This window comes from Gymnoscopelus braueri (genome assembly GCF_963280865.1).
Source record: "Gymnoscopelus braueri genome assembly, chromosome: 8".
Classification (NCBI taxonomy): Eukaryota; Metazoa; Chordata; class Actinopteri; order Myctophiformes; family Myctophidae; genus Gymnoscopelus; species Gymnoscopelus braueri.
In genome coordinates this window covers 18,142,014-18,156,138 of record NC_137609.1, presented here as the reverse complement: position 1 = coordinate 18,156,138, position 14,125 = coordinate 18,142,014, and the positions used below count along the sequence as shown (strand labels likewise).

The 14,125-nt window shown below is 39.5% G+C and overlaps 1 protein-coding gene across 4 annotated transcripts in view; it reads right to left on the bottom strand.

The window, feature by feature from the left end:
- The window catches only part of dlg2 (discs, large homolog 2), a 204,717-nt gene extending 195,592 nt beyond the window's left edge, over positions 1-9,125 (bottom strand). For all 4 annotated transcript variants that reach the window (XR_013933583.1, XR_013933584.1, XM_080435020.1 and 1 more), the window contains exons 1-2: positions 9,030-9,125; positions 7,533-7,664 (exon numbers count right to left, since the gene is read on the bottom strand). Coding sequence is in view for 2 of the 4 variants with exons in the window: in XM_080435020.1 (XP_080291146.1) it covers positions 7,533-7,664; positions 9,030-9,048 (151 nt within the window). In the remaining 2 variants the exon portion in view is untranslated. The remainder of the gene's footprint in view (positions 1-7,532; positions 7,665-9,029) is intronic.
- Positions 9,126-14,125: the final 5,000 nt, after the last annotated feature.

Genomic DNA, 14,125 nt, shown 5'->3' with positions numbered 1-14,125 from the left:
TGGACAAACATAATCGTTTTGAACGTCTAAGGCCATTATGTGAAGGAGTCAGTAGTTAGGAAGCATTTATTATGCAAAGATAATTGCTGCTGACCTGTCACATCTGGACAACTATGTTTTGACACTGGAGAAATAAAAAGCAAGTCTTTTGCACGCCTACAAAGGTGACAGGTGCGTAGGAGAAGACCAAACAAGGGCCCCAACGTACTAAAAGAAAAACTCCCGCAAACTCCCTTCAAATGCAAATAAAAAAGGATTTAATGGGAATAAAACGTTAGACCTTCATCAGGTTATCTTAACCCTTAGATAACCTGATGAAGGTCTAACGGAACGAAACGTTGACACTGGAGAAAATATATCCTCATTTGGCTGAAGTGGGGGGGGGGGGATTGTCACTGTAATATTACATGTTTCACCTCCACAATTTAAAATCCTAACTTGTGGCGTTAGAAAATATAATAATTATATGAATCATTCATATAAGGCATTGTAGGCTACCAATGTACAATATCTACATAGACACATCTACCGCTCAATATTTGTTTACATGGCTTATCTCAAAACTAGATTTGTTAATTCACTAAACCCAATATTCTGAAATATGAATGAGGGTAAGAGTGGCAGATTTGTTGTAGTTGTGCCTGATTTAGTTGTGCGACACGATGCGCAACCAAGTATAACTCTTCTTGTCAGATGAAAATGGATGAAAACTATTTCATGCTGCCTTAAGACCCCTACAGTACACACTGTACGATCTGAAATGCATCGTGGTTGACTTTTTGAAACTTTTGTTTCAGAGAGAGAGAGAGAGAGAGAGAGAGAGAGAGAGAGAGAGAGAGAGAGAGAGAGACATACAGAGAAATAGAGAATTATTTAATGTCAATCATTAGCGTCCTGTCTCCGTCTCTCGGGAGCCTTTCATGTTTTCGTGAGACGTTTGGAATAAAAACAAATGTATGTATTGGGTCGGGATCACATCGTGGTGAAATATCTTGCAATGAGTGAACCCCTGTCACTGACCAATCAATTGTGCGAGAACCACAACGATATATATAGCCCGATTTCAAGAAAGAGACTCGGGTAGTGTGAAGTGTTTAACGATCTGTTTACTCGCCGACCACTTCAAATATCGTTCAGTGTGTAGGGGGCCCTTAGTGATTGTACCAACAGGATCTACATATATGAAGCTTTTTTTTCGAAAAGACCTGTAATCCACTAAGTACACATGTAACCCTTAAAGCTTACCAAAAGCACTTGGTAATCTTTGACATGGTGTAATTGCAAGAAATGTCTACTAAGGGCCAGGTCATGGAGTTTGCCAACTTAAAGGGAAACTTTAGCTAAATTAACAGGGACCTTTAAATCTTTTTTGTCTTTTCCAACTGTAGTGATTGTCCATCACCAAAATATAGTGCATTGGTTTGGAGTGCCGAAGACATCTACTGTATGTAGATATTGTACATTGGTAGCCTACGATGCGTTCTCGTGCCACAAGTAAATAAAATAAAATAAAGTACACACATCAATTTCATTGACAGATTAAAATGAACAAGTTCCCGTTCATAGTTCCTACTACTGTGGCAGGAACTATGAACGGGAACTTGTTCATTTTATAGTTGCTTTTACATAGTTCACAATTTTGAAAATGTTCCCAAAAATTGATTAATTCACGTAGATTTTCCATCTCATCATCCCATCATTGTCCCTGCGGATGTCAGAGCTGTAACTGTACAAATCCTGAGCAGCAGCTCAAAATGATACTTGCACAAGTGTTTTTGATTTTATCATACTACCTGTACTTTATCTTTATTTCTATCTCACCAAGAACTTTATGATTCTTATGATTATTATCTTGTTATACTGTATTGTTGTGTTTGCACAGTCTCTGCAGAACATGTCCCACCAACATTTCGCTGTTTGTACCTCTATGAAGTGACAAATAATACACCTGTCTTGATTCTTTATTTTTTATATACATCCTCAGTCCCAATCATTCCTACTGCCCAGGCCAGTTCCCAAACTAAATCAATTACTACAAGAATCACATAAATTACTTATTAAATAATCGTGCTAATGTGTTTAAATCTTTGAATATATATTTATTTATAATAATAATATATATTTTTAAAAGACCTGAGGCCGATTCTACAAATGATCTTCTAAATCCTAACAGTTTTATTTAAAAAGTATGTTGCTATAATATCAGTGGTTCTCAAACTTTTTCAGGTCAAGAACCACCCAAAATTATATGTATTTGGCCGCGGACCCCCTATCTCAAAACATTTTGTTCCATATTTGAAAAAATATTGTATATTTGTTAAATATTTGAAAATGTAAGAAAATGTTTCAACATGGAAACAATTATGAATATTATGACGATTATGCAAAAACAATTGTGATTATCTCAAATGATTGTGATTAGGCGATTATGTAATAATTATGACAGGCCTACTTATGTGCGCACAAGGGTGAGCCCCTCCCCCTCCTGCCTATACTATCAATGGCCAAGCCACATTCTATACACTTTTTCTATGTCTGAGAAAGCAATCCGAGGTTAGGTTAATCCAAACCAGAATCCACTCCACATTGATGGGTTTTAGCTAGGGCAAACACGCCACTGCCCAGATTAGACAGCACCTAATGCTTTGTAAGATGATTACATCTATTTCAGGATGCATTTGTTCCATAGCAGAGTTGTAACTATGTTTGATTGCATCGCTGGACTTTAATGTTTTCTACGATAGCAAGACAAACTGGTAAAACAAAATCAAAATTGTGTGCTGGACCAATGCTTGCACACGACTAGTGACTGATCATATGGCCAAGCGTTGATTAATGAAAATCAAGCATTCATCCATGAAAATTACTCTAATCTTTGGGGAATCCCTCTTTGGCCCTCCTGGTGTTGTAGATAACAACAAGTCTATAATGCAAGCCATCAGTAATCATCCAGCACTGCTCCTTATCACTAGAACTCCATCATGAAACAATGTTTTGCATGCTGAAAACCTTTTATTTTTCATTCAAATCCAAAATGAGCCATAACAAAATAGTTAGGAAAATAGCTTGAATTCTCTTCACATATAGCACCAAGATAAAATCTGTGGGAAAACATTAGCTTCCAGAAGATAGTATACTCCAAAATTATATAAGAAAACATTTGATTGAACATTTGGATGACAGCTCTAGCAGGTGACGATCCCATTTTGAAATCTAGAAATCCAAAACCAATCAAGCAGCCACTAGGGCTTCTAAAAAAGTAAACTGATATAACTTTTATCACCCTAACAATTACTTCTTAAAACTCAGTTTTATAGACGGGCTATTATTTAAAAACAATTCATTGTTTTTACATGATAGCGCGTCTATAATACATTTTATGTTTCTTGCCTTGGTTTTTAGTTCTTACACTGTACAGGGGTATGGGTCTCCAACACGGGTCCTGGACCACAGAGGGTACTACAGGGTTTTTTTTGTGTGTGAAATTATTATTATTTCTTTCTTTGTTTGTTTATATTATTATTATTATTATTATTATTTCTTTTTTCAAAAAACAAATGCCTGAAAATACATCTGGCCAACATATTATTAGCAAAGATAATGTATAAGGGCCCGAACCACCTAGTGGTCTGGGCAACTAGGCTTCAATGAAGCCTGACAATGCATCGCTCGTTCCCGACGATCTTTACTGCATGTCTCTCCCCAGCTCTCTCTCCCTGTTTCCTGTCCATCTCCACTATACATATAAATAAAAGGCATAACATTCTTTAAAAAATATATATATATATAAAAGAAATAAGATATACTGTAAGATAACAAACAAAAAATATAAAATGTACCCAAAACTGATGATAGTGCTGTCAAACGTATTTATGAAGCCATCGAAGCCACCTTAAAAGAAAAAACTGTGGAATACTTCCAAGCTAGTCTCAAATCTCTCAGCAGTCAACAGACTGAGACGAGACAATCTGCTAAACATGGTATGCTATCTTTGAAAGCCTCTTATCAAGTTGCATGGAAGGCTTTCTCAAAAGAAAAAAAAGTATATGCAACATGATTTTATACAATACACATACACATATATATACAATATGCATGTAGTGGGGATCCCTGCTTTGTCTCTCACTCAGCTAAGGGGACCTCCTTGGTCTGAAAAAGGTTAAAGACCCCTCCATTTTGGAGCAACATGGCCTCTAGGGGATGCTCGTGGGGCTTTTGGCGGTATTTAAGACACGCATAATAGGGCCCTTATTACTTAACTTAAGACGTGGAGGGGTGACCAATGCCATTTTGCTATTATTGGTGCGGTAATCTGCGCACTGTGCCAAGGCGCTACGTGATAAAATGGCCCCCTAAGTATATAGGGATAATGAAAACATGGATACTTCACAGATTATAGAGAACTTCGAATTATAAGAATCGCTTGAGAATTGACCGAGTACGGCTTAGTTAAACTGCCGGTGTCCTTACAACCAAACATTTATTTTGCGCTTATGACCGATCCTGACCATGTCTTAGTGCTATGCGATGAGTCTTTTTAAGTCAAGGTGCAAAATAGCAGATACCGCATAGCGTCCTCATTTAAGTAACATATGAACACTCCCCCAATGCGTTAAATATGCTGGCGAGTCTTGAGCCTTAATTGTTTGCGTTCAGCGTGACTTGATTGTGCATAAGATGGTGGCGTTATGACTTAATTACAGCATAAGACATGGAAATAAGACATGCATATTAGGGCCCTTAGACCTCTAGTTTCAGGATGGCAAACTTGAATAGATATGGGTTCTATATACACAAATACATTAGTTGTATAGGGCAACAAATACATTAGTTAAACTTGCATAATGTCAGAGGAATATTTCAGACACACCCAGTGCCACATCAACACTGCTGTAACACAGTACAAACATGCAATACAAAATCTCTGCACTGACTGACTTTTGTTAGTGCCTGCATAGAACTTGGAGTAAACACTGCGCTGGGTAGTTATCGGCAGAGTGCACCAGTTTACCACCTTTGAACTGGAGGCCTTGTCTTGTTTACACTTTAATATCTTATATAGTGTTTAGTAGAGGTCGTCCAATATGGAGTTTTCAAGGCCGATTACAATATTTTCAAGAGGAAGGACGATGGGCCAATATCACTGACCTTTCTCCCCCTCTCTCAAAGATTCTGATATTCATAATTAATGTAGCGTACTCTGTACCCTAAAAGGATTCCGATTCCACAGTGCATGTGCCTTTCATACTAGGCAGGCATTTTTATTGTTTACCCTGTTTTACATTTCAAGCACTTTAAACACTCTTACTGACTATAGAGCTTTAAATGTTCTATTTCTATGCATTCAAAATACATAAAATATATTGCACCGGATGATTAACATTATCATCAATGTGCATGTGCATAATGAACATCCTCAGTAACCTCAGTAACCTCAGTAACTTGACTAAGGAATAGGAAGAATTCCTCTACATTCCTGAAACAAATGGTGATCGGGCTTTGAAGCTGTGTTTACCATGGCAAGCGTCACCGGCTGTCCTTTGCTCGCAAACCATGTTATCCATATGGTGGGAAATATGAAGCATCCTGCCTGATTTTTTTAGATCATAACCGTTATTTCGGTGTTGCAGAGTCCAGGTCGGCATCCCTGTGCCCCTGAAGAGGAAAGGGGCCAATGTTCTGGTTTCAATGGTCCCCCCACGGGACTCCGGTTTTGTCTCAAGCACCTCATACAGTCACTCTGTAATAATTATGTCTCCACTGTTGCATCCAGGCATATTGCCATGGGCACAGTTGAAAAAGAAGAAACTAGAAAAGTTGGAACACCCTGTTTGCAAACTTTCTACGTGCGCGGTAAAGAATGATATGGGTTGCGTTCTTCAGTCACAAGGAGGCGCCAGCATACCGTTGCTCTCTCCACTTAAACCACCAGAAAGAGCTACTTATCTCTCTGGGTTGACAAACTTCCTGGTGATTCAGTGGTGATAAAACCAACACAACCTGTTCTCAACTTTCCCATGCACACGACTGGGATTAGCCACGTACATCGACTGGTTAATAGTGGTGCCTTCCTTTCAGGAAGCATTGGACCAAACAAGAATTATTTTGATAAGTTTCAAATAAATGTGGAAAAAGAGTGGGTTGACACCGGCAGAACATTACTGTCGTAGGGCTGACTTTAATCCTTATTTTAGCTTAAGCCTGAGAGTCAAGGCATAGCGGGCAAGCCTAGCATTGTTTTACAGTGGCAACATCATTACCCTTAAACAATAAGAGAGATATCATGGCCTGATGGCATATCTAGTGATTGACCTAGTGATTGTTCTTTTGGGAACCCTGTAAATAATTAATTGTAAAGAACACTGGGTGCCTTCCCAGGAATTGGACCCATGCCATGACGGACATTGTAGAGTCTCTCTACAATGTCTCTGCAACATTATGCCAGTTAGTGGAGAAAACAGTTTTTTGTAATACAAGGCATGACAATGGGCATCGTCCTAGCCAGGGAAGCCTCTCTTATGCGCTGGGGAGCACTCACAACTCATTTACACTCGACCCATATAAATTGCCTGGAGCTACTGGCAGTTCACTTGGCATTGAAACATTGTGGTGACATATTTGGTCCTCATTGCAGGCTCTTAGGAATAAGCTCCTTTGTTAAGAAGAGCCACATGGGACAGTTGTCTTTTGGAGCAAGCTTGTCTAGCAACATGGGAATTAGTATATTGTGAGATACAAAATGAATGCTAAGAAGAGAAATGATCTAGCATAACCTTGATTCTCTGAGTAGCATGAGTATGTGTCTCACTGGACCACCCTTCTTGCTGGAAAAGCGAGAAGAGTTGAGCTTGTTTTGAATGACGAATGATGCATAGTCAGGCCAATATATTGGGAGGAGGGTCTGTGCCTCCCCTGACTCACGCGTCATTAATGCCAGCCACCCAGGGCTGGTGTAATTCAAACTTCTGCTGAGGTCATGCAGGGGGCTTTTTCATAGTCATGAAATGATTACTATAAAGATAACTATAACAAGAATGATGTGAGCATCCACACTGATGAACGATAACTTTCTGTAAATATGTTAAACGTGAGTGATGTGTTGAACCTGAGTGGTGTGTTGAACGTGACGCCCATATAAAGGCGTGTTCATCAAGTCGCTTTGAATGTGATCTCAATGATATCGTTCACCACCGTCGTTGCTGTTATAACTATTGTTGTTGTTATTTGAGGGGTGGACTTTGTCATCCACTTGAGTTACAACGATTTTAATGACATATTTATAGTTATCATTCCCTGTGTGAATGGCCCTTGAGACTCTCATGCTACTCAGAGAACCAAGACTACGATAGTAGCCTAAAGGCATGCCTCTTTGTAGTGGAGTACTATCTCACTCCTGAATTATAATTGTATTTCCTGAATTATTCCATTCCGTGCAAATAACTTAATACTTTTAAAATGAATGTTAAACTTGATATTTTGTAATACCCAGAGTGTGTGGAATAAGATTGGTATAAGCAGCACTGTTGACTTACCAAGAAGTGCTTCAAACAGGTTACTTTTGAAGATCACCATCACTCTCTGAATGGCAGTTTTTAGCTGTTGCTCCTCAGGCTTCCTTAGTTTAGAGCAGTACTCCTCCAGAAGGCTCAAGGCCCGCGCTGTGTCTACAAGGGGAAGGTAGATTACAACACATTTAGCCTCTGCCTTTCTGGATGACATTTTCTGCATATCTCTAAAGATAACTGATGATTTAATTATCTGTTACATAATTCTGTGGCTGATGTGGCTTGTGTGGAGACTCGGTACAAGAATACATTAGTGACAAAGTAGCAAATAAAGCTTGCAGGTTATTTTTAGAGTTCTCAACAGACATGAAAGCAGGATTAACTTAGTGCATCAATTTGGCAGTGCCACTACATTAGGTGATTATGTCAGAGGTAAGAAAGAATTCACTGTCACAGCAGCACACCACGGTAAGCTCAAAATCTGCCAGAAAAAAAGGAAAACTGACAGTTTACTCGAGGACGAAGGCTGGTGCAGATGTAAAGGCTGCCTTTGTCAAAAACCAATACAGTAAGACCTAAATGTCAGTCTGAAAATTACCAATTACAGTAATCACAGAGAGGTGCAGTGCTTCCCCTATGCTGTCTCCCTTTCAACTTTCCTACTGTCTGGGTGGATAAAAACCCTAGGGAGACTGGACTTTCTCTTTTGATGTTTTTATTTCCAGGCATTTCGTTGTAGTAATATTTATCAGATTATTTATTCATAGTAATATTAACCCTCCCACTAAAACACAACACACTTTTTCAAAGGTGACACCCCAGCCATTTTCTAAATGGAGCAATTCATGGAGCCACTTTCTACAGTGTGACACTAGTTCAGGTTCACATGAGCCTTCCAGGGCCATTGGGATAAACATTATTTTTTAGACCTAGTGATCTGTACCTTAAGGTAATCTCGATAAAGTCTAAATATAATGAAAACAGTTAGGTATATGCCTATCACTGTATTATTATTGCTTGAAAAAGGTAGTAATGCAAATGCAGACCTTAGCAGCACAGCCACATTAATACATGCTTAATCTACAGACTGTAGATGTTCTGCTACAGACCATTCAGGTAAAACGTTATAATAAAATAATAATAATATTCATGTAGCTATTTGGTCGGTTAATTGATGGCCGGTCATATATTATTACCTGTAGATACCAGTAAGTAAGTAACTAAGTACATTTACTCAAGCACTGTACTTATTTTTTACTTTACTGGAGTATTTCCAATTTTCTGTACTTTTACTTATACTCCACTACATCTCAGAGACAAATATTGTACTTTTACTCCACTACAATTATTTTTTAAAACTTTAGTTACTAGTTACTTTGTGATGTGGCTCCAGTAACCACATCAGCCCTATTAGCCCTGAACGGAGTAACACAATATTTCTACATTGCAGTACTGATACTTTTGCTTAAGTAAAACATGCGAGTACTTCTTCCATCACTGGTAGCTACTACAGCATGAACTCACCTTTCTTTCTAACTGGCATGATTGACACACGTGTGCACCCACACACTTGATTGGGATTAAGGCTTCCAGACCAGTCCAGTTCTTCAGTGCATGTGCAAAAAGTTCATCACGTGACAGCCTTCTTTTCGAAGTGATTCCCGATCATTCAAAAAAGATTTTAAAAAAACACAAGTTCCACAGCACAACAGACAGAGCTAGGTCCGTTGCTCGTTAGCTGACAGTTGAGGAGTGAGATCAGAACTTTGGCTGTGTGGACAACTGGACAGACTGCTGCGTGCGTGGGTCAGTTCATCCTGTGTTGTTGTGGTCTGGCCATAATTCCACGTCGTGACCATGAATGCTTTGCAATTCCGATCAAAGCTTTTTTTTCACTGAGAAATAAACGAATTGATGGAAGCTGTAATAATAACAACCCAGTGGCTAACCGTGACGTAGCCTATGATTAAAGTCGTCATAATGTTAGGATATAGCAGCTACAGAAGTAGGTTGCAGATGGTTCGGTGCTCCGTACGCAACGTAACGTACATGAAGGTGTGTTATGCTGATGACAGGTTTAGAGTTATGATGATGCCGGCTTCAGCCCTGGGTCGTTGATCCTCTCCATGGATGATGATATCTGGGGGATTAATGAGTGCCAGCCTGGGCACGGTGCCAGCAGGTGTTCACTTAAAAGTTAAAACTCCACGTGAAGTTGATTACAGATTACAGTCAAATGAAAAAGTAGAGGATATACTGATACTGGGTCGAGAGGGGGGGGGGGGCTGCACACCTTACATAGGTGCGGGGATTCGATTTCGAACCCCCCTCCCTCAAAATCAAAGTTGGCCAGAAACAGAACAGCTACAACACAAAAATGGTCCTTTTCTTTGGCTGATCGTGTGTTTTTTAGACACCGTTTGTGAGCATGATAGCTGCTGTAAAGAGCCGTCTCATCAGATGAGTTTTCTGTCTTGGTTGGTGCTTTGACTTAAATATGCGTTTTTCTCTACTAACAAAATAACCATCTTTGCTGTTAGTTGACGTTACTTTGGTGCGCAAAAGAAAAGCAGAGAAAAAAAAACCCAACCATATGGTTATATTTATATTAGCTGTAGCTATGATGATGCTAAATCACGGTAGAATAGAGCAGATCAGATGGAAGGAATGATGCTTTCCGAGAACGACGCCTGCTGTAGTAGGAAAATACCTGCCTGCCAACTGTGGGTGAAAACGCATGGCTCTCAAACGCCTCCATCTATTTTATTTAAAAGAGTCTTTTTTCTCCTCCTCTGATAGAAACAGCGCTAGTATCCGCCTGGCCGCAGCAGGAGCATCATCACCACCACCACAGCGACACATTGTTCATTCACTTTAAAGTACGTGCAGCAGCAGCAGCCAGTAGCCATGAGAAGTGACAGCATCAGCACCCAGCCAGCAGTTTGAACTTACCTTAGCAACGCCACCAGGCTGCAAAGCCGCTTGAAGCCCGGCTCACGCTTCGTCGCGCGCCACCGCAGACCTGCAAGCTCACAAGGCGTTGCTGACGCGACGCCTTGTGAGCTTGTACGTCCGCTGTTTTTGGCGCGCGACACCGCCGGGCGAACGGAGCATAGATGAGGCTTTATCTCATAGAGTTATAATATATCTAGAGCGCGGACTGCCCCGCCCCCAGCGATTCATTTCAATGAAAGTTGCTCACAAGCGCATGAAGCACCCGAAAGACAAGAACAACATTGGAGCCAATGGAGCGGGCGCACTAGCGTTTCAGGCGATAGAAGCATGCGCAGTAAATGTGGTAAGTATTGCAATCCCAGATTTGACCACCAGACAACGGCTGCTTCACCGTTCTACCGTGGTTCTGGGGGGCTGGCTGGCTTTATCCAACCAAGCCCCCAGAACCATGGAGGATTATTGAAGCTACTGAAGCCTGGTGGCCAAAGCTGGTATTGCAATACTTCAGCATTTATAATTCTACTGCGTATGCTTCAACCGTCTGAAACGCTAGTGCGCCTGCTCTATTGGCTCCAACGTTGGAGCCAATCCCGGAAAAAGGGTGTACTTCTTAGTGCTTCATGCGCTTGTGAGCAACTTTTATTGAAATGAATAGGTGGGAGCGGGGCAGTCAGTCCGCTCTCTAGATATATAATATAACTCTCTGACTTTATCTCTCGACCCGCCTTTGATCGACACAACCCCGGCGCCAATCGGAAGCCGCGGTTTTCCTGCCGCATCAGGGATATGTCGACCAATGGGCGGAGCGCGAGATTTGCGATAGGTTAGAGTTGAGATCTATTTAATGGTATGTAAATATGATGACAACACGTGGTTTATTTCACTGGTGCTCAGCGTCGGGTCCGGGGACCACCAGTGGCCCGAATGGACCCTTATACGGGTCTGAGTGTACAAATAGAACTGAGGATTTTACAGTGTGGTGACTGTGGTCCCGCTGATTCTCAACCTATTTAATTTCAAGGACCCTGACTTTGATATGCATTAGACCAGTGGTTCTCAAAACGTGTTCATGTCAAGGACCCCCAAATTGATATGTATTTGGCAGTGACCCCCATCAGAAAATATTTTGTGCCAAGGACTTCCATGGAGAAGATTTGTGTAAAATGTTTATATTTACATTTAAAAAACAGTATAACACTTAAACACTCACAGACCTGTCAATTTGGTTCCATTTGCACACTCAGAGTAAGGCCATTAGGGTCCATTTTGACACACTGCAGTCCCTTCACACAACATATCTGATATGGCTGTGCTCTGGAGAAAATAAGACTGGGTTGCCAACTTGCTATTTAAACGTCTCTTACTTGGTGTGAATTTTGAAATGGTCTGCAGCCGATATATTATAACTCTATGTCTGCAGCTCTGCTACACACACGTTCAGTGGTGGAAAAAGTACTCACATGTTTGACTTAAGTAAAAGTATCGATAATACTGCAATGTACTCAGTTACAAGTGGAAGTCTGGAATTCATTCATTCAGTATTGAGTATCAAGTATTGGTATCAATCAACATGTACCTAAAGTACCAAAAGTAGAAAGTACTCATTATGCAGAAGGTCCCATTTCACAAGTTTTCAAATGTTTGAAGTGTATAAAAATCTTTTGAAAATAGAAGATCTACAAGCTCACAATGCATCACATTGCAAAGAATTGTTGTGAGCGTGTAGATCAGCTATTTTCAAATGGCCGAAATTTGTAAAGAGCTGAAGTGGTTAATAATAGAGATGTAGTGGATTAGCGGGGAAAGTACAAATACCTCAATTTTACTTAAATACACTACTTAAGTAAATGTACTTAGTTACTTACACCACTGCACACCTTACCTTTATTTGACAGCACTTAACACATAAGTAACAGCTTGTAAATGAACCAGTGTCCAGCAATGCCTGTCAGTGTCAGCTGTCAGCATCCTCTGCATGTCATTAAGTGTCAACAAGCTTTCATAATGCTCATCATGAAGTGTTTCCAGGAAGTTTATAGCTTTTGTCATTTTGCGAGAAAGTGTCAACCATTGTAGTGGGATGAAGTGCATAATACCTACAGTACACCAAGCCTATTCAGAATGTGCCATTTATAATATTAATAGCCTAATAATAATAACTAACAATAATAATAATGATAATAAGTTACTAAGTGTTGTAAGGGTGCAAGTAAAAAGAAAAGAAAATACTGTACATCCATATAAAGTATATTATGAAAATGTATATGAGTAACTTAGTATGAAAGTATGAATTATAAAAGGTGTTAATTGTAAAGGTGAAGTAAGTAGTACTTAAGAATTTACAATAAAATGTATGTATGCATGTATATTAACTATGAAATACACACTAATGTGCATTATGGATGGATGGACAGATTCTGCAGGTTTAATGTAGATGCAAAACTACATAATAGTCATAAGCCTACTGCGAACATTATTTCCACTGCTCACTGTAAAGACGGTAGAGTTGATATGGAAATAAGTATATAATTGGTCATTACGAATTCATTAATATAATTAGTCATAAGGCTGACAAACAATTGCCCAAAAGCATATCCTCACTTGCCCTTTGAATCGTTCATTTTGCAGTGCTCCAGTTTACTGGTTGACAAAGTTAATTTCAAATTATCTGAAGTTGGCAATGAGTCGACTTCCCATACTTAACTCATTCCCTGCCTAGAACGACTAAAACGACTTTTGTCCTTTAAGCCCCCTCTGCCAAGAACGACTAAAACGACTTTTAATTTTTTTAACCCAAAGACCAAGGAGATATGATTTGTTGAAGATCTAGACTCCCATCCACTTCCTTGTTAACTTAAAACTTAAACATTTTGTATCTCGGCTCCTGAGTACTTTTTTTTTTAAATTAAAAATCTCTGGCAGTGGGCAAACGCAAAAAAAAAAAGTTCTGGCAGTGAATGAGTTAATGTCTCACTTCGATTTCCCCTAAACCCATTATGTTTGTTCTTCCGACTGAGATCAGCTCTTAGATCATACTGTGCAAGATTGATATCATCATGACGTCAGAGATGTAAAACCATGTGCAGTCTTTAATATTTCAGACTTGAGATCATCCGACGACCATATGTATGGGTTCCCTGTGATTTAGCCAGCCACCATATAGTATCTTTGATAAAGAGAGCACCACAAAAGGGTACAGTACCAGAACTCTTACTTACTCTAACTTATGTAAAATAATGCTAATGACATTATATACATTTTCAATTGTATTGTTTATTTCATAAATGGAATTGCTTTGTAACTGACATTCTCACTGGTCATAATAGTATTCCTTTAGTGTTTCGGTATTCCCCTCAGCACTGCTCCTTATAAATGAAACATCACCTCAATAACATTTTCTACATGAATGTTTCTGTGTTGTTTATTTATTTCATAAATTAAACTGCTTTGTAACTGGTCATAGTATTCTTTAGTGTTTTGGTAATCCCCTCAGCACTGCTCCTTATCAATGAAATTTAGCACAATGTTTCTGTGTTCACCATTTTTTCAACAAGCAACATTGAAAATGTGTGATTACCAATCAGCAAGAAGAGCATACAAAGGAATTATGTTGAGCCTGAGGTTGACAGTAAATATAGTCACACCAATTCAATGTCATGAAGAAG